Consider the following 21,322-nt stretch of genomic DNA (forward strand, 5'->3'; position numbering starts at 1 on the left):
TATAATTGTCTTTACCTGTTTAAGCCTCATTTTCCACTTTTATGAAACGGGAATGATAACACTACTATATAGGGATGTTGTAAGAATCATATAAAAGACTCCATGACAAGCATTTGGCATGATACACGGAACTAAATACATGCTTAATAAATTGTAGTTACTTAACTTTTCTATTAAGTGGTGGTAAATAAAAGCAAGCTATAAATGATGAGGAAAGAATACCTGGGATAGATAGAAGACACAGCAAAGTAAAGGAAAAGAGATCATGAAGTGATAAAAGGTATGAGTGAAGGATATTTTGGAGCATGCATTAAGAGGGACAGCAAAGTCTGAGACTGTGCTAAATGTATGTCATCTGGCTGCATGAAATAAATTTCAGCAAGAATTTTAGCAAGATCTATCTATCTAATCTCTCTCTCTCTCTCTAAATCCCCAATTTATATCTATCTGAGATATAAATATTTCATTCCTGCACTGGGGATAGCAAAAGATCACTTGTTACATGCAACAAATTGGAGATTCAACATGAAAGTGCTTTATAAATTATAAATCAGTCTTTATCATCTATGTATCTACCTATCCCAGTAGTTGCTACTAAGGAAGTCAAAAGCATGCTCTGTATTCAAAAGACTAGGGATAGGGCAAGGGGTGGTAAGAAAGCATCCTATGGAATATGTACTTTCAGGAGTCAGAATTTCTATAAAAGAACAATAAAGCACAACTGATGTTTTCTGTGGCCAAATGCCTACATTTTTGTAGGCACTCAAGAACAAGGCATCTAAGTTGAGAAAGGGACAGATTGAGGGTAAAACTAGAGAATATAGAGGGCTTTTGTGAGACTGAAAAACCAAGAGTAGGGATGATGTGCAAGTTAGAGGAATTTTTTTATTGGTGGTTTGATGCCTTTTCTAATTCACAAAGACTGGTTTTTGTGCCTCTCCTGGGAATCCCTTGGAACAATGAAATTACCCTTGTGGCTATGTGGTCATTGCTGTGTATTTGTCTGGCTTGGTTTTAGATAGTAAGCTCCTAAAGGCATGTAGCATATCCTATTCCCTTCCCTGTCTTAAGTGTGTGGTACATCGCCTACACATACTGATTGTTCAGAACATTTTTAATTCATAATAGAGAGTTATATTAATTCCCTACTTATCTATATCCCAAATATTTCTCTAATTATTTATTTAACTTTAAAACAACTTGATGAAGTGGACAGCAGTATTATTTCCACTTGACAGATAAAGAGATAGAGTACAAATGAATAACTTTTTCAAAGTCTTTGAACAATTTGATGATGATTTGGGCTCCAGCAAACTGACTCCAAAATCTACACTCTTCACAAGACACAACTACCACTATCATTCAGGTATTAATAACTGGAAAAAAAATTCCCTAAGGTATTGCAGACCCAAGGTGAAAATTGGATTAATTTCAGAGGTACTCCCATATATCTTTTTTTTTTTTTTACAAACACCAAGGCATGTTAATTTTTTAAATAAATATACTTTTTCTTTGTGATTTCACAATATTGTAAAATCACTGTGCATTAAGCTGTGTCTTAGAGTAGACATTAACAGGAGTCTACCCATCTCTACAGTGAGCCTGGATGGCCCAGTAGCCCCAGACTGAATCACTGGATGTAACACTAGCAGTAATAGAGAATTTGCTGGAAATGTAAACACTGGATGAAACACTAACAGTAATAGATAATTTGTTGGAAATAAGGTTGGTCCCTTAAGTGACAATTCAAGTTTCCACAAGATTTTTTTTTTTTTAATTAAAGTCTTTGAATTTAAATTTTTCAATGTTTTGGAGAATCTTCTATCACCTTGAGGAATGCTGGTGATATTGGTATCAGCAATGCGGATGTAGGAGAGCTTCTTCATTCCCTGGAAAGCCCCATTTTCAATTCCTGAGCTCTTCAGCGGATTGGTGCCCAGTTCTACAAATGTAATAAGAGGAAGGTTTTTAGAGGAAATTCTAGGATATCACTAGTCACTGTAGGTCACTGTAGTATCTGTTTCAGCAAGCAATCTATAAAGAAATAGGGATTAATATCAACTTGACTAAAAAAACAAAAGTGAAATTAAAGGGTATGCTCCTCAGGAGAATAGCAAAATGGGATAAAAATTTCCCTTATTAAAACAAACAAAAGCCAAACCAACAATGGCTTATGAAAAAGACTATCAGTGAAAGCAATAACAATAAAATTATTTAAGATGAATACACAGGTTTGCCCAGAAATCAACTAAAGCAAGTTTACAATTCCCATCTTATGTTATTACTTTCCTAAGGTATTTTAAAATTTTGTTAAAGAATTTCAATCTAGCATTTTATAAGTCAATAATAAAATTACAATTTTTACTATATGTTTAGTGAAACATTATAACTTTTGTTTTGTTTCGTTTTGTTTTGAGACGTAGTTTTGCTCTGTCGCCCAGGCTGGAGTACAGTGGCGCGATCTCAGCTCACTGCAAGCTCCGCCTACCGGGTTCACGCAATTCTCCTGCCTCTGCCTCCCTAGTAGCTGGAACTACAGGCCCCCGCAATCACTAATTTTTTGTATTTGTAGTAGAGACGGGTTTTCACCGTGTTAGCCAGGATGGTCTCGATCTCCTGACCTCGTGATCCGCCTGCTCCAGCTTTCCAAAGTGCTGGGACTACAGGCGTGAGCCACCACACCCAGCCATAACATATTTTTAAAGCAAATGATTTATGAGTGTTTAGAATACAACAGGTCCCCAAAATGAAAAGGTATCTAAAAATATCTCTAGTTAAGCACCATTTAAACTCATTTTTGCATATTGTGCGTGTGGTAGGGTAACTTCAGCCCTAGAGTTTTCTCCGTATTCTCAGATACTCAAGGACAGATATAAAAGCATCACTGTAAGGTCCAGATTCAAAATCCCAATTTCTCTTGTCCCTGCTCTTAAAAATCACATAGGCTCCAGGCGTGTAGGTCATAGCTGATTTACCTTACTGCACCTAAAACCCAGTTGAAATCTCTTAAAGTAAAACGTGAGTTTTGGTCTTAAAGTTATAAAAATGTCTGTACCTATGACAATCATCTGGTTCAGTCCATTGAAAGTAGTTTTTCGCACTTTGGTGATCTCATTCTCATGGGCACGCAGCTCCTGAAGAGTTTTGGGCATTTTTTCTGGCAATTCCTTCAGCTGATTCTTGGACAGATAAAGTCGTTCCAACTTCACCAAAGGTGTAAATGCTCCAGGGCTAATTTTGCTAATTTTATTGTTGACAAGAATCAATGCCTGTAGATAGTGAAGAAAAACATCTTAGATCCAAAACCTTCCACATACATGTAAAATGAGTGCATGTTTGTTCATTCCATTCATTAGGGATAGCAGAGAAATCTAAAAAATTGCAAGAAATCGGAGAAAAAATTAAGTAAGTATTAGTTCTTTACTTAAGAAGTGTATAGGCCAGATGTGGTGGCTCACACCTGTAATCCCAGCACTTTGGGAGGCCAAGGTGGACGGATCACTTGAGGCCAGGAGTTCGAGACAAGCCTGGCCAGCATGGCAAAACCCCATCTGTACCAAAAATACAAAAATTAGCTGGGCGTGGTGGTGTGTGCCTGTAGTCTCAGCTACTTGGGAGGCTGAGACAGGAGGATCGCTTGAGCCTGGGAGGCAGAGGTTGCAATGAGCCGAGATCGCACCACTGCCCTCCAGCCTTGGTGACGGGGAGAGACTATCTCAAAAAAAAAAAAAAAGTATAATATCAGGACCTGAAAATCAGGAATGAAGAGGAGGGAAATGTAATAAGATGTATAATATGTCCATAAGCATACATGCACCCTACACACACAGACATGTACGTATGTATATGTACATGTATATATGTATGTAATTTTTAAATAATAAATACTCCTAACAATTGAAATGACCCAAGATACCTGAAAATAATCAATGCCACAGACATCCATCCCGCAGTCAGGTTTTAAATCTAAAAGTCCATCTTCATTGATTGTGATCACGGATTCCGCAACAAAAGGATGATACCAATTTATGCTATCATCAGCAATGCAAGGAACTAAACTTCTTCTGCAGCCTTGCAATATTTGATATTATCTTTCTTAAGAGTATGACCAAAATAATATCATGCTGTAGTTCATTGCTTTTCTATTTCCTTGTCCTTTAAAAACGTTAAGCTATTTTTTTTATTTTCCTACCATTTATTGTATTTTTTGGAGAGAGGAGATTGCTTGATCAGAAATACTTCTCGTTTATTAAATTTTAATATATTTTAATAATTGATTTAGAGAATAAAGATATGGTCAATATGACACAGAGAGCCTTAACATATTTTTCTCCTGATTTTTTTTTTTTTTTTTGCCTTTTTTATGTGTAAAGATTTTATATGACAAATAAGTTAATATTTTGGGTAATTATTTATTTTTATTTCTGAGTTCTCCTTATATAAGAAATTACCTCTAATTTATTGTTACTATGCTTATAACAATTGTTAGGCCTATTTTTGGACTATTTTATTCTTTTTCAATTATCTGTATGTCTAAGAAAACCACTTATGATTCAAGCCACTTTGTTAACTAATTATGAGGAACTTAAAATAACTTATTAAGGTCGAAATTTACATTTTCAATTGTAGCATATGTTTTACATATATCAGAATGTGGAGGGGCAGAAGGGGACCTGTAACAGGAAAGCGAGTATTTTTAGTCTCAGAAATGCAAGAATGTTTTCTAAAGGTAATAGCTGATTAATTAATGTATGTATCTCCTCATATAGTCCACATTACTCAATGAATTAAACATTCTTATTAAGTAATATAATCTTTTAACTAATGCTGAAAGATACACTGGTTGATTGATACAAAATCCTAACACGTTGCAATTAATAACCAAAAGTTCAAAAACCTGTGGGAGTTAAGGTCATAAAACAGTTGACATTAATAAACACAAATCAGGGAAAAGCCAGTGCAAGCTGAGTGGAGTGAGGTGACATATATCATTACAAGACATTCAAAATTGTGGATGCCTAATGAAAATCGCAAAGGAGATATTCAATTCTTATCCATGGAGGAAAATTTTGAAAGTGTGATGTAATTAAATGTATTAAACATGATCTGAAAAATCTGTATTATGTTAAATGTTTTTAAAATCTGACTTTTAATATCATTTTTTTTTTTCTCCAAAGTCATTTATGTAGGGATTACACTGTACCAAATATTGTTCTAAGGTCTTTTTTGGTGACTGTTATATTTATAGGTGATTATTAGTGCACATACTCAAGCCAGAATTCTGAGTTTAGAATCTCAAGCTCTGAGTCTTACTTGGCCTGTGACTATGAGCAAGTAACTTAACCTTTCTGTGCCCATTTAAAGGACATATCAAGTGTGACTACCTCATAAGAATAGTTATAAGAATTAAATAAGTTAATGTATATAAGGTACTAAGAACAGTGCCTAGTATATATAGTAACTGCTAAACAAGTGTTTGCTTTTGCTCAGTCTTTGACAATTTCTGTTGATTTTTAATTAAGAAAAGTTCCTTACTCAACTTATTAAGCTTCAATTCAAAGAAAATATAGTAAATGTTGGCGTTGCCACACTTAATTTTCCATCATTTTATAGAACAATTATGTAGCTTTTCCTACTATATATAGGTATAAAATTACTCTTATGCAACATGTACCACTCATAATGAAGCACATACAGGGAACATGATTCTGTTAAATTCTTTCTATTTTAATCCTTGCTAAATTTTCATTTCTCTCCTTCCTTAAGTGTGGCTTTGCTAGCTGAAATTATGATGTTTATTTGCAAAATAACAAGGACAGAAAGGATCGTGAATGAAAGAGTAAGAGAAAAATAGCTGTTTAACATCCTCTGAATGGTTGAAGGCTCTAATGAACTCTCTTTATTCATCTGATGTATACTTTGAAGTAGAAAGAAAGAGATTGTCAAGATGATGGCTGCTTAAAAACATAGAAGGAGACTTGGGAAAAGAAAGAACACATTATTACAAATGCCAGATTTAATAAGAATGTCACGGACACTAGATGTCACTTATTTAAGGATATAAAGGGGTTTTTTTAAATATTCAGATTATACTTAAATGTACAGGAAGTTGAGATGAGAGTAAGAATGTTTCATCCTTTAAAAAAGTAGCTAAACGGCAAACTTACGCAAATAAAAGTTTTAAAAATATTTTAGTAATCTAAATTTAGTAATATTCATTTTTTATGGCCTCCTTTTTAAACTTATGTCAACAGTAGCTTAAACAGTCATTGACAAACTTTGCTGGTTTCACCATCAGCTCATTCCCAGTGAAACCTTAAGGTGAAGGCAGGGAATTAGTGAATAAGTTTCTAATCGGCGGAGAGACCCAAAGGTTGCAACCTCCAGTTTGTCCTTTTCCTCCATTGTTTCAGCTGTTTCTTTCACTCTAGCCAACTTGTATTTTTATTTATCTGCTTATTTTCTTCTGCCTTTGCTTTCTTCTTGTACAGAAAGTCCTTTTCTCTTTGCCTTTCAAACTTCTGCTGATCATCTAACATTCCTTCCTCGCATATTCTCTCAAAACTGTGTCTGGTAATTGGATAAATAATGATGCCTAATTTTTCCTTTTACTTTATGTCTTTAACACTCACTACTTATATCATATTGTGCTTATATTGTTGGACACATCAATAAATTGATCATGGCACTGTTTTATCTATCAATTTTTTTTTTTTTTTTTTTCTGAGATGAAGTCTCACTCTGTCGTCCAGGCTGGAGTGCAGTGGCGCGATCTCGACTCACTGCAACCTCCGCCTCCCGGATTCAAGTGATTCTCCTGCCTCGGACTCCCGAGTAGCTTGGAATACAAGAGTGCGCCACCATGCCCAGCTAATTTTTTATTTTTAGTGGAGACGGGGTTTCACCAAGTTGGCCAGAATGGTCTTGATCTCTTGACCTTGTGATCCGCCCACCTTGGCCTCCCAAAGTGCTGGGATTACAGGTGTGAGCCACTGTGCCCAGCCTTTCTGCATTTTTTAAATGATTCCTTGTAGAGTCTTAAAATTTTAGAAACAAAAAATTTTCTTCCTTTAAAAAAATCTGGTATATTTTCTTCTAATGGCTAAATGTTAACTGCTTTTCCCATCTTGGTTGTTGGAAAGTTTGTACTAAATGGTATCTTCATTATACTAACTGTAATAATTATGACAAGTTTATTCTATTTTATATTATGTTATTTCCCTTGTATCTATATTTTTTATGCTTATGTATATCAGATGATTTATATTTATACTTTACTAAGTAGTGCCTATTCTCATGATATATCCTCCTCAATTATCTTCTGTAATGACTAAAATAAATAACTAGATATGAAATTACAGTTTGGTATGTCTATGTTCCCAACATTAAGAATGTATTCCTATGACATTCATTATATGAAGCTGTGAACTCTAATCTTCACAGGCAGGTAAAAAATCATTAGGTAAGTCTCTCTATTTTCTGAAAATTCTGATTCTTTAAATTTTATTTTTAATGTTGAATAAAAATCTGCTTCTCTAAAATTTCTGCTCACTAGGACGATTCTGTCATCTGGCAGTTGAAGCAAGTAAATACAATCATTTTTGTTCAACATGGCCCTTCAAATGTGCCATTAGTGACCCTCCACACTCAGTTTAGACATCCACCTCTCCATCCACTGTGCCTGTGAGACCTAATTTCTAGATTCTTTACCTCCATGGTCGTCCTTCTCTAGATGTTCTTTAATGCATTTCTTAAAATGCCAAGAACCAGACTCAGTACTTTAGAGTGGTCTACCAGAATGGAAGTAGACACGGTGAGATTTCTAGAGTATCTATTTTGGACATTGAGGTCTGGTTTAGTTATATTTCATGTGCCCTCATGTTTTGAGGGAAGACCATGTCACACTCATCCTACAGATAGAGAGCTCGGTAAGAAAATGCATTTTATAGTGATTCTGGTGTTCGATGTGAATAAACGATGCATTTACTCTTACAGAAGGTTGTCTTAGCAAGGCTTATCTCTATTTTATTGGGTTGGTCATTTCCCTTGTATAGTATATCCTCTCCCAACTACCACTATATTCATTCTTTGCACTTTTTGGCCCTTCCTCATGTCCTGGGAAGCTGACCTCTGGGGAATGCATTAATCAAATGCCGTTGTCTTTCCATCCGAAGTAGATTCAATCATAGGGGACACAGGCAGGAAATTAAGAAGTGAAACTATAGCTCCCCACCTCTCCCATGGCTCTGAGACCCTCAAATTCTTCTAGATCTTTGTGGGACTGGGTGCCTCACAGTGCCTTGTTGGGTTCCCACGCCCCTTTGCAAATAGAGGTTTCAATAACATCCCTTCCATGAAACCCCTTCGTGAGTGGCTTCTCTTTTCTAATGAAATCCTGACTGATAGACTGAATATTATGATAGGGTAGAGAGGTAAGAGAAAACTAAAATAAACATACAGATAAGGACACAGCATGCATAATCCTAACTATAAAGCAAGAAACATACATATGAAGACAGAATTATATTTTACTAAATAAAATATGAATAATTATCTTTTTTTCACTTGATTCCAATCTTTGAGATTTTAGAACATGATTCATACCTCTCTTAGAAAATGCATGTAAACAGACAAAAGAAACAAAGAAATAAAATAATACTAGGATCAATCCATTTTGTGTTTTGTTCCACTATTAAAATACAATTTAATTTGAAAGACAATTTTTATTCCTGAAAACGTGAGAGAGAATTAAGATCTAAAGTATTTTTATGAATAAAATACCTAAGATATATGGGGTATATGTATAAAAGGCTGGGTAAATTGTTAGTGGTTAATGAATATGATGCTTTGCTTCCCTACCACTGCTAAAAATGTGAGGTTAATAAACACTAATGTGCTTCTTTGTTGGTGCATAGTACTCTTGGCCTTATCTAGGTGGTGCTTTGAAAAATACCTTGAGTCCAATCTTATTGTGATTCAAAAATAAATAGTTCTTACGTGAAGGCTCTTCAGGTTCTTAAAGTCTCCATCTTTGATTTCAGTTATTTTGTTGTTTTGCAGGTCTAGCAGAGTTGTGTCAGGGGGAAGATCCTTTGGCACTTTGTCCAGACCTGGCATAAGAGTAATAGGAGTGTGTGGTGAGTTGAAGGGACACATGGCTACAGAATCACACAGTATACATTTACCAAAAAATTAATGTTGTGATGATCATATTAACAACAACAATTCTTCTTCTAAGAATTGCATTTATTGTAGGGTAAAATTTTTGCTTTATCTTTTGCAATCAAGTCAAATGACTTTTTGTATTTAATAATAAACTCAACATGATATTTTCCTCACGGAATTACTCCTCTGCATTAGGGGAACATTTGTGTTTCATTAGGGTGTGGCTCAAATCTATATATTTTACCTCTTTCTTGTTGTACTGAAAAGTAGTTATTTTAATAAGTAGTCAGCATAAGTGATTTGTAAATCAATACATTTTTACATAAATAACGTGTCAATAATTACTGTAGCCAAATCATCAGTAATAAAGATCTTTTTGATAAACCTAACCCTGTCACAGATCTACAGTTAAAATTATATAAATGTATAATCAACTTGTGGCAGGATCTTGAAAATTTATCCAACATTTTGGGATAATGGTTCTTTTAGTTTTCATTAGAATGCCAAAATAATGTTAATTTCAGTTAATATTTTATGACCAATAGATATATGGCTACTTAGAATGAAATAAATTTGGTAGTATGACATATCTTACATTAATTTTATGAAGCATTACTTTTGGACTTTAGATTTTGGTCTAACTGACTGAATTATTGTTTTTAGGTTGCAAATGTAAATTCATTGAATAATCAAATGGTCCATGGTATTAAGAAATATTTTAATAGTCATTCAGCTAGTCATATAAGGATGAACCAGAGTTATACAAAAGGCAATTATTTTGAATAAATCATTGAGAATCATAACGGAGAAAAATATTTTAAAAGGCCGTTTGCTTTTCATTTTTCCATTGTTTCATATTGAAGTAGGACATTAAGTGTAAAAATTTGATGTTCTATTAACTCAAATTAATGTGATCATTTCTGTATTTTAAGACTGCATGACATAAATCAGAAATATTTTTTAACCTTTGGTAGAAGCAATCTCTCCGTCATATCTGAAACTGGAAGTACTGAAGGTTATTTTTTCATCAATTCAACAAGCCTTTATTGAATACCTCCTGGGCAGCCTAAATTTATTAGATCCTGGGAATATAGCAAGACCAAAGCAGATATTGCCCATGACTTCATAAAAATATAATTCAGTTTACCATTTTCAAGTAAAATAAAATTACAACAGGGTATAATAACTGCTATGTTGAAAAAATCACTTTTCAATTTTGAGTTTTATGTAAACATACTTGTAAACCACCATGGTAGCCATATTTTGACTGTCTTCATTTCTTCCATGAAAATTACAGAAAACATACCTGAAGCTACCAATTTGTGAGTCTTTTCTAAGTAATTTTTTCTTTACAATATCACTACTTCATCGATAGTTGGGGTTGCGGGTAGAATCGTGTTCTTAATTCAGTGACCACCTATCTTCATAAATTTAAGTATCAAAATGCAGGTAATTCTGAGCTTATGTATATATGTTACATCAATGTATAACTTTTATAGACAGAGTTCCCATCAAAATAACAAGAGTTAAGTGTTTTCAGTGATGAACAGTAAAATACGAGAACAGTTACCTTGTAGGAGGTTGTTTAATGACACTGTACAGTTGTAATCACTGCCATTTTCAGAAATGTCAATTTGCTAATTTCATGCAATTAGGAATAGTAGACTTCTGCCAAATCTTTGATAATTAGTGTTCTCCAACCCAGAAAAGACAAACTTCTTTTCATTTGGAAGGTAGTTACTACATTTTATCATTCCTTCTTGGGCACCTTCATTGAAGTCCTAATTTCCACTTATGCTTACTTTTATTCACGGGTGAACTTAAATTCTAGTGACTCTCAACATTTTGTCAATGCGAAACTGCAGATAAAATTTCAAATGTGTAGGGAAAGAATGATGTCCCTGGTGGCTGACACTTTTGATTACATTGTCATCCTAAAATTTTGTAACAATAGGAGCTACTTAAGGTAATTTATATACATCTTATTTCTAGAGATTCAGAAAAAAGGAATACCATCCTCAGGATTCTAATTCTTGTATTTTAGTTCTTGGAAAGCCATTTCAATGATTAAAATCATAGTTCCACAACCTGCTCTGAATTAGTAAATTTATGTTTATTTGGGGGATTTCACATATTGGTATTTTTTTATTAATAATTTAGTTTTAGAGTTTATTTTTTAAAATGAAAATATGTTATTATTTACCTTACAACAACCCGATGAGAGAGGTAAGGCAGTATGGTAATCTCATACTTTCAGACAATTCTTTTAAGAAGTTTCATAACATGAACAAATTTATCTAGTTAGGAATGACAAAATGTGGATTAGATGACAACTCTCCTGGCTTCCAGCATGACTTTTTTTTCTGGCATACCTATCTGTATCCCCTGAAATAATTGTTCTGACATCAGACCCCGTAATATGCTGTACCTGTAAGGGGTAGATAACGCATTGGAGTGTTAACTAGCTTGCTCAAAGACAAGAGGCAGACTATAATGGAGAATTTACCCTAGTTATTATGAGTTCTCTGAATGTCATAAAGGGAAGGGCCCTTAAATATCAGCTAGTCTATGGTTCCCAAATGCTGATTAGGCAGACTCTGTGATGAAGTTTTTAGCAATCTATATCAAAATTTAAAAAAAATCAATAAGAGCAGTGTGGTTAGTTTAAATTATCTCACACACACACAGACACTCAACACACACACACACACACACACACACACACACACACACACACACACACACACAATTTCTGAGACCATCTGAGACCAGTTCCTGCCTTCACTTCCATTTCTACTTTTAAATACACATTCTTTAAAAAATGATTATGATAGCAGATGGCAGGCTCTTCTTTTGTTAGGTTTGGTATTGACCTTAATGAGAAATTAGCATGTTCAACATTCAAAAAAGTTTACTTATCCCAGAAATCAGAGAATTTCAAGCCAGTCTAATCTTCTGATTTCATAGGTAAAGAAACAGAAACCCAAATAAATTAAATAGCTTATCGAAGGTGCCTCATGGCTAAAGTAGACCAAGAACCAGGATAGTCTGAGTCCTCACTCCAGAAGTATGTGGGGTTTTTTGTTTTTTGTTTTTTGTTTGTTTGTTTGTTTTTGTTGTTGTTATTGTTGTGAGACAGTGTCTTGCTCTGTCGCTCAGACTAGAATGCAGTGGTGTCATCTCAGCTCACTGAAACCTCCACATCCTGGATTCAAGAGATTCTCCCGAATAGCTGGGACTACAGGCGTGTGCCACCAACGCCTGGCTAATTTTTTGTATTTTTAGTAGAGATGGGGTTTCACCGTGTTAGCCAGGATAGTCTTGATCTCCTGACCTCATGATCTGACAGCCTCGGCCTCCCAAAGTGCTGGGATTACAGGTGTGAGCCTCCGTGCCTGGCCGTGGTTTGCCATTTATTCATGCAATTGATCATTGTGCATATTTTCTAATGTTGATCTACAGCTATTCCTTGAGCATATTATACTCATTCCTAGCTACTCATTTTTGTTCATACAATGCATATTTTATGTAAACTCCACTTATTCATTTATTTCTATTTCCATTCTAACAATGCCTTGAAGCACATCCGTTATCTCCTCACCTCTGTAATATTCATCCTGACTACCCCTGTATAACAGTAATCTTGCACCGCTGAACTTCTTATAGGCTATAGATTTATAAGTTTAAACTATACTGTCCTGTATTTCAGGGTCTTTGTTTGTTTTGTTAGTGTATTTATTTAATTTTTTCCTGGTAAGGAGGACTAATTATTGTTTCACATCAGCAATTTGCTCTGGCTGCTTTGAAAACAGGAAGAGCCTTTCTGATTAATTAATTTTCAAGTCTATCTGCCTTGCTGTCCCATGATGAAAAGTTTATGAGTATGGCTTTGAGATCATTTCTGCCGTGTTCTGTTGTAACCATCTCCCTATAACCTGCTATCATAGGAATTTTTATTTTTCCTCAGAAGTATTAGGATACAACTGGTTATAATGATTACATATTTTTTCCCGATTCTCAGTTGGCCAGGAACATTTTATAAATGAATGCTACTTACTGTCAAATATGTCATTCCCATTATCTGCACCTGAAAATTGCTCTCACTTTCTTCAGTGTCTTTGCCATATTTGTGAAGCACCTTTTGTCACATAAATATCTAAAGAAGACTGATTTTTCTGTCTTACAGGGTGACTACTCCAGCAGTAAGAGTTCCTCTACATGGCATATATTTCTCCTGGGAAAGGATCAATTAGAAGCTTCTAAATGAAGAATCAAATCCCCATTCATAGGTTTGTATTGTCAAAAACAATTAATCCCGAATCTGATTAATCCTCTAAATTCCAAAAGAAAATGAAGAAATTGTGAGTCTGTAGTTTAAAGGAGAGTTAAGAGACGTTTCAGCTGGGTGCTGTGTCTCTTGCCTCTAATTCTAGAAATTTGGGAAGCTCAGGCAAGTGGATTGCTTGAGCCTCTGAGTTCAACACCAGCCTGGGCAACATGGCAAGACCCCATCTTTACAAAAAATTAGCTGGGCATGGTGGCACAAGCCTGTAGTCCCAGCTGCTCGGGAGGGAGGAGAGGTTGAGGCTACAGTGAGCTGTGATCGTACCACGCACTCCAGCCTAGGCAACAGAGTGAGATCCTGTCTCAAAAACAAAAACAAAATTTTAAAAAGCTATTTTTTAAAAAGCAATGTATGTACTTCATCTGGATCCTGATTCATATAAATAAACTATAAAATATAGCTATTTTATTTGAGAGCTTTATTTTTCAGAGAAACATACTGACGTGTATTGATAGATAAAATCATATATCTGGAATTTGCTTTAAAATGATATGGAAGTGGGTGGAGATAGAAAAATAGTGGCATTAGTTGACATTGATTGAAGCTCTGTTGTGGGTACACAATGGGGTCATTTTATTCTGTAGAATTTTCATATTTAAACATGCTCCTATAATAACAATTTTTTATAAGACTGTTATGTGAATTTCAATTCTGGTTCCTCTTCTTGATCTTTAAGATTAGAAGACATATTGAGGTCGGGCATGGTGGCTCACGCCTGTAATCCCAGCACTTTGGGAGGCTGAGACGGGCGGATTACGAGGTCAGGAGATCGAGACCATCCTGGCTAACATGGTGAAACCCTGTCTCTACTGAAAATACAACAAAATTAGCCGGGCGTGGTGGTGGGCGCCTGTAGTCCCAGCTACCAGGGAGGCTGAGGCAGGAGAATGGTGTGAACCTGGGAGGCGGAGCTTGCAGTGAGCCAAGAACGTGCCACTGCTCTCCAGCCTAGGCGACACAGAGAGACACTGTCTCAAAAAAAAAAAAAAAAAAAAAAAAAATTAGAAGACATATTCGTTAAACCCTCTGTCCTCAGTTTTCTTAAGTCTTTCACAGAATTTTTGTGAAAATTCAATAAGCTATGCTACAAAATAATCTCCTACCATAGTGCATAGCAGCGTCTCAAGTATTGCTACCTATGATTATTATAATAAGCAAAATAGAGGGTGTTGCTCTCATTATCTTTCTGAATAATCTTTCTGATTATTCATCTGTAACTCCTTTTTTTCTGTACAATCACCATGCATATCATCCTAGAGACTGAAATCTGTTTTTCAGGTATGTCAAACACGAGGTGTTCATCTAAAGATCTTGGTCCTCAAATGTTTTTTTCTTTACAGTTATTTCCTGCATTCATCATTGTTCCCATGAAGTTCAGGGCCTTTGGGGTGCTTGTCGTCCTATCTCTGCCTTTGGATAAGCCTTCAGTTTAGGAAGCACATGATCCGATCCCCACTGAATAATTAGACCCCTCAAAAACTGCTCCTTGTCAATTTAACCCTATTTTAATGGTGGCAAATGCTACACTCTTGCAAATCTGTAAAATATTACTCTTTGTTTGTACATCATTAGAGTCAGAATGGCTTGGGTTAAAATCAACTCGGCTATTAAGGAGAGATGACCAGAATCTCTAAGTTAGCATTCCTCAGGCTCCATTTCCTCATCTGAAAACACCAAGCCTGAAGTAAATTGTGGTAGAAATACACTAGGACTAAAGATTATTTTTGATGATGAAAAATGCTTATTTGAAGTAAACCTAATCTTCAAAAAATATAAAAACCAATAGTATTCTATGAAACAGTTATCCTACCTTAATTTTTTAAACTTTTAAATAAATTTAAATTCTGCCTTTAAGCATATCTGATTGTATTAATTGTATGTGATTTTTAACTAAATAATTCCTATTGATAGTGATGAATTTTATGGTTATTCAGAAAATAATATAGAAAGTAAAATGTTGGCATTTTAAATTATATGTATCATTTAGCCAGGTTCAATTTACGTCCAAAAAATGTTCCATAATGAAAACAAAGTAATCAGGATATGACTTAATACTTTTCTTACAATCTTAAGTAGAAGAATTAAGTAACTATGAAGTTAATTTATAAATTAATTTAGTTATAATTATTTAACATCTTAATGTAGTTTGTAATTATTAAATAATGACCTTCATGGGGGACATGTAATATCTGTGAGCTTTCTCTACATAATATATAACTATGCTCAAACTTCTCATTAGAAATATATATAAATCTAAGTATATATGCAGATGATTACATTTTCCAAAGATGCCATACATTAAATTTTTTATCCTACATCCTCTTCTACAATAAGCATTTGTCCCATTACCATTAGAAGGTAGCATCTAATTCCTCTCTTTTCCCTTTGAATGTAGGATGATCTTTTGATGCCTCTAGGAATCAATAGACTGAAACACCATGACATTTGAGACAAGGTCAGAAAAGATTGTATAGCTGCTACCCACTTCTTCTGGGACGCTTGCTCTGGGACAGCCAGGGGCCATAGAAAAAAAGAGAAGCCGCCTGAGGCAATCCAGAGGATAGAACAGTCAAGCTTGTGGGCGATAGTGGCAGCAACTGTCAGTTATGACAGTGAACTGTCTCAGGTGTCCAGCCCAGGCTAGCCTTCTTATGACTATAATCTCGGATAACATTTGACTACAAGTGCAAGAGTGACCCCAAGTGAGAACAGCCCTTCAGAGCCCTTGCCAAATTTTCCATACCTCAAGTCATGAACAAATTAAATTATTTTTAAGCCACTATGTTTTGGGGTAAAATTCATTCAGCTGTAGCAACAGGAGCATAGTGGTTTCCTACATTTATTTTTCATTGAGCAGCCTTTATTTAACATAATTCTAAATTTTCCATTAAAACACCCTATTTTCAAGGTAGCCTGGATTAGATATTTGCTCTCCCAGTTTTTTATAAGGAGTTTTGTCTTCTTTAAAATCTAGTTATTTATTAAAGCAAATAAGATACTACTTAAGACATTACCAAAAAATCATTTCTGAATAAAGACTAGTAAGAAATAGACTTCTTCTTTTTTTTTTTCTTCCCTTCTTTTGGTTGTCCCAGTGATGAATAGCATTGTTCTGTTAGCAAATGTCAGCGATCTGGTAAACATCATGTTGGACAAAGGCCAGGTCGTCTTAAAACATCATGCTTTTTTTGCCATGTGGCAGGAGTCCAAATTCTAAAATTTGTTTTTACTGACTTTCAACAATTTTTTTTATAATTCTGCATTCAACTTCATAATTGGGACATTGGTGGTGTACTTCAGTTTTTGGGCAAATGACCAAAATAATATTTAGAAGCTCCAGCCCCAGCAAAAAAAACTTTTCTGCTCAAGGCAGACATGTTTCCCTCTTTCCATCTTAAAAATGGCAATCTGACTGTATTATCAGTTAGACCAGGCTTCAGACATAAACAATTCTTCTCTTTAATTCTATTCTCTTTCTAGTCAAACTCAAGGAATTTCTAAGCTTCCTGGTTTTACAGTTATCCTTAAAGGGAAGGAGCAAGGATGCACTAAGAAATCACTTCTGTTTCTCAATCAGACATGTTCCCTTCTCTTTGCAGCTTGCTAGAGTGAGGAATATTGTAGAATATTCATCCAAGCATTAATTCAAGAACCAAGCCACGCATATGTTCGTGTATTCATTCATCAATCATTGATTGATATTTAAAGAGTCTAGAAAGTATAAGGCAATTTATTGTGTAGAGGTTGTACAAAGATAAATTATTGCAATACTTCTTTTCTAGTGAAGAAAACAATAAAATAGATATATAAAAAGATAATTAAAAGATATTGTATAATCATAGATACGTATATATAATTGATTAGTATAGAATAATCAAAGCAAATGTAGATTACAGTAAAAAGGCAGAAGTAGGCAAGCTACAAAAGTTAAAGCAGTCCACAGACTAAGTCAAGAGTAACTGGGTCTTGAGTGTTACAGTATATATGCTAAAGGCTTTCTCTTTTTATTAAGACTGAATTGCAAACTCATTTTTTTTTTTTTATTTCTGAGGAACTATGTAATCTTTTTCCACTCTTTTGAAGGAGAAAAATTAAGATTAGAGGTCTCATAGTTTTCCTCTTTTACCCAGGGAATTGATATTTTAGCTAACCAATTCCCACCATATCCCCTGGAGCTAGGGATGTTCTTCCAAAGGAAAATGAATCACAGCTGCAGTCTCACAAAATGCCTTGATCCCACACAGCTGCCTCTCTCTCCCTCCTGGGGACTGAGAAGGAAACCAGGGCTATGTTAGTTGTCAGTCAGGTTAAGGAGACAGACGCTTCCTTTGGCCTTCTTGACTCCCTCTCTTCCTCCTCTCCATCTTTTAACCCCTTGATTCAGGAGACTTTGGGTCACATTGAGCATTACTCTTGCTTCATCTGAAGCATACTCCACTCCTACCCAATGTCAATTTAGGCAATCCAGTGGGCATACTCTGTGCACAGCCTCCTTCCCATATCATGTTTTGGAAACACCCTTTTGGTGCATTAGAAACCCTGAATGAGGAACACCCCACACCCCTGCTGCTGCAGAGCCAGACATAAATGATAAAGGCAACTGAGCATCTGTCTGCCCCTCTACAAAACTGTCCTAATTTATTTTTCTGGGTTGATTTCATGGCAGAAGTGTAATGGTTCATTTATCTCTTGTATAAGGTCTGCTTCTGGAAAACCAGTTTCCTCAGCCAAGCGAGAAGCTGTAGTACAATACATCCCAAGTGGTAACCTCTGACAAAATTTTTCACTAGTTCAAGAAAAATGAGTATGAATAAGAAGCAACTATATAATTTAAAAAGTTGTACTTTTTCTGAGTTTTTTAAAAATTAAAACATTATTTGCATTATAACGTACATTATTAGAAACCAGTAGTTATTTGTAATGCTTCCATATGGCAAAATTAAATGTGTTTCATCTTCTGGCACCATTTCTAGAGGGCTAAGTGTGTGGGGGTGTGAATCATTTATGATTATAAAATAGTCAAATCCTTCATTGTTCTCAAATCAAACAAACTCATTTTGTTCAAAGGAATATTGGTTTGGAGAACATTGAATTGCTTAGTAAATGCACATTTTTTTTATTCTTGTCTGTTTACACTTGGAGATGATGTGGTCCTCTTTAGAGAGGTGGAGAGAGATGGTACTATTTTGTCTCTAGCTTGACAACCCATATACTTATTAAAGACTCTTAATAAGTCTCTAATAAGTGTATGGCTTATTTTCAATTAGTATAATATGATATAATTTGAATTGAGAATAATAAGTATAAGTCATTGACAGTCTCTATTAAGTATATGGCCTATACCTATTATTCTCAAAGATAAATAAAAATGAAAGGAAATACCAGAAACAGCCTCATGTTCTTAGCCAACTTTGCCTGAAATGGTAAGTGAAATGTACCAGTTACTATAATAAGCATTTGTACATATATTTTTCTATTCCTACCCAGTGAAATAAGATATATTTCCATTCATCAAATGAGGAAACAAAGTTTTGAAAGTTTCAAGGTTACAGGTAGTAAACAGCAAAGCAGAATTTGAGATCAGAGGTGTTTAACTGTACAGCCCAAGTTCTTTCCACTACTAAATAGTTTTAAGAGACATTTCAACTCTTAAAATTTGTTTATAAGAAATATATCAAGAATTATAATTTTAATTTCGGAGACTAGTCAAAAGACAATACTTGTTCTTATTTGACTTGTCAAGACTGATTTGCATTTCAATAATGAGGTGTTAGTCCATACCAAATTATACTACCTGATGACTCTTGATCCAAAGATGAATGGCTGAGTCAGAGTACCTAAGTAAGGGAAGCTGTCTTCCTACAGGATGCCAAACATATAAAATAGAAAATCCAATCAAAATCAGAACATTTAAAAAATTTTTGATTTTTAAAAGACTAAGTTACCTTGTGGATTTATTATTATAAAGTAACTGAAAGACTTCTGAATTTGCTTACTCTACATTTATTTATAATATTACTTTTTGAAATAAATGCTGTAATTAAGAGGGAACTGATTTATGTCTTAATAGACATAAAAGAAGACAAGATATGGGTCTCATAAAATTGTGGTTCCAATTACAAGGTAAGTTGCAACAAATTCAACGAAACAACTTGGCCAATATCTATGGGGAATTCATGTTTACTGTCTCAATCCCTTATCCTCTAAAAAAAAAAAAAAAAAAAGAAGAAGAAAGAAAAAGAAAAAAAACCACATTTTAATACTACTCTGATAAATTAGAATTAGGGACTAAAACAGTCCATGCATTTTCCAGAGGCCTCAAATTACCCTACAGAGTAATTACATAATTTTAATTTCACAGTTTTTGACTTCTTAGCTTTGAAAGAATTGTTTAAAATTTTGATATTTAATTTTGCCAAGAATATTTCTTAGTGGGAAAAAGTAGTCAAACATTTTAATTTAAAAAATTTATTTGTATTAAACATTATTTAGATAATAAGATGACAAAGGACTTTTGTCCTTCAACACTGTAGCTTCTCTCTGCTCATTAAATGTCTGCAGAGGATAATCCATCAAGGATAATCCTGAAGACAACATTAGTCTTTGATACAGATAAGCATTAACATTTTCATCCCCAACTGCACTGCATTTATTTTCTTTTTTATAATAATTCAACCTTCATGCTTAGATCACTAGGGGACATAAAACAAATAAAAAATCAACTATATTGCATTTACGGTGAATTAGGTGGTCCATTTCTCCCTGCTTGCTTTCTTTTTTCTTAATCTGTTACTGCATGTAATCATATTATTTTAAAACTGCTTGAAGCTGCTACTATGACATAGGTACCTCATACAATTAATAGGATTTCTAAGACTGTGATTTTTCTACCAATGAAGATGTCAAGGCTCTCAACAGCTTGCCAGCATCATAAAGTAAGAAAGAGTTAGATAATAGTTAAAAATATGAAATGAGTTCATTTGGTTTTATTTAAAGTCAAGCGAATTTCATTTCCCTTTAAGAAATGTATTTTCTTAGAGATATCTGATTTTAAAATTTATAATATATTTAAATATTCACCTTTAAATTTTAAGATATTGAAAATACATCGCATGAGACCACTGCTCATTGGAACTTAGTTCTCTTAGTTAAATATGGTTTTAAAGACAAATTATTTTTATAATTTTAGCTACTTCCTTAGTATATGAGTCAGTAAACCTAGCCATAATAAAGGGATGATGTACACTTTGAGCTCCTAGAAAAGAGATAACATGTAGAAAACTTTCTCATCTAAAAACAAAACAAAATAAACAAAACAATATCAACAGCAACAACAAAATGATCACAAAGATCCCAAGTCAGTGAACTTGCTGCTTCCTAAGACTACATTTTGTTGCTGTTGTTGAACAATAGACTTATGCCCAGTGCTTTCATCAGGGTCAAGCTTTATGAACTATTTTTCATGGAAGCAAAGGCAAACTATATTTATGAAAAAATAAAACTTCACTAAAGTGACTGGCCAACTCTGCTTTCCTTAAAAACATCAACCCTTCATTTTTGATAATATATGTAGTGAAAGTAATAGTACACTCTTTTAACTTGTTCTCAGAGGCAAAGTGAAATTTAACTCGCATCACATTTTTGGGGAACTTCGCCATTTTAGTAACTTCAGAAAAGATTATCCTGTGTATATCCATCAACTGGTGATTTCTTTGTCCAGATTTTTTTCAACCCTGTAATTTTCCTGCCCAAGACAATAATGCAGGTCATCTCTAGATACTTACAAAGTTTCTGAAGAGTAATCCAATCTCC

The 21,322-nt window shown here is 34.4% G+C and overlaps 1 protein-coding gene across 3 annotated transcripts in view; it reads right to left on the reverse strand.

Moving 5' to 3' along the window:
* DCN (decorin) overlaps positions 1–21,322 on the reverse strand; it is a 37,370-nt gene that overhangs the window by 9,922 nt on the left and 6,126 nt on the right. For all 3 annotated transcript variants that reach the window (XM_050750077.1, XM_050750078.1, XM_050750076.1), the window contains exons 3-5: positions 8,998–9,110; positions 3,056–3,269; positions 1,829–1,942 (exon numbers count right to left, since the gene is read on the reverse strand). In XM_050750077.1, coding sequence (XP_050606034.1) covers positions 1,829–1,942; positions 3,056–3,269; positions 8,998–9,110 — 441 coding nt within the window. The remainder of the gene's footprint in view (positions 1–1,828; positions 1,943–3,055; positions 3,270–8,997; positions 9,111–21,322) is intronic.

Source organism: Macaca thibetana, chromosome 11, assembly GCF_024542745.1.
Source record: "Macaca thibetana thibetana isolate TM-01 chromosome 11, ASM2454274v1, whole genome shotgun sequence".
Classification (NCBI taxonomy): Eukaryota; Metazoa; Chordata; class Mammalia; order Primates; family Cercopithecidae; genus Macaca; species Macaca thibetana.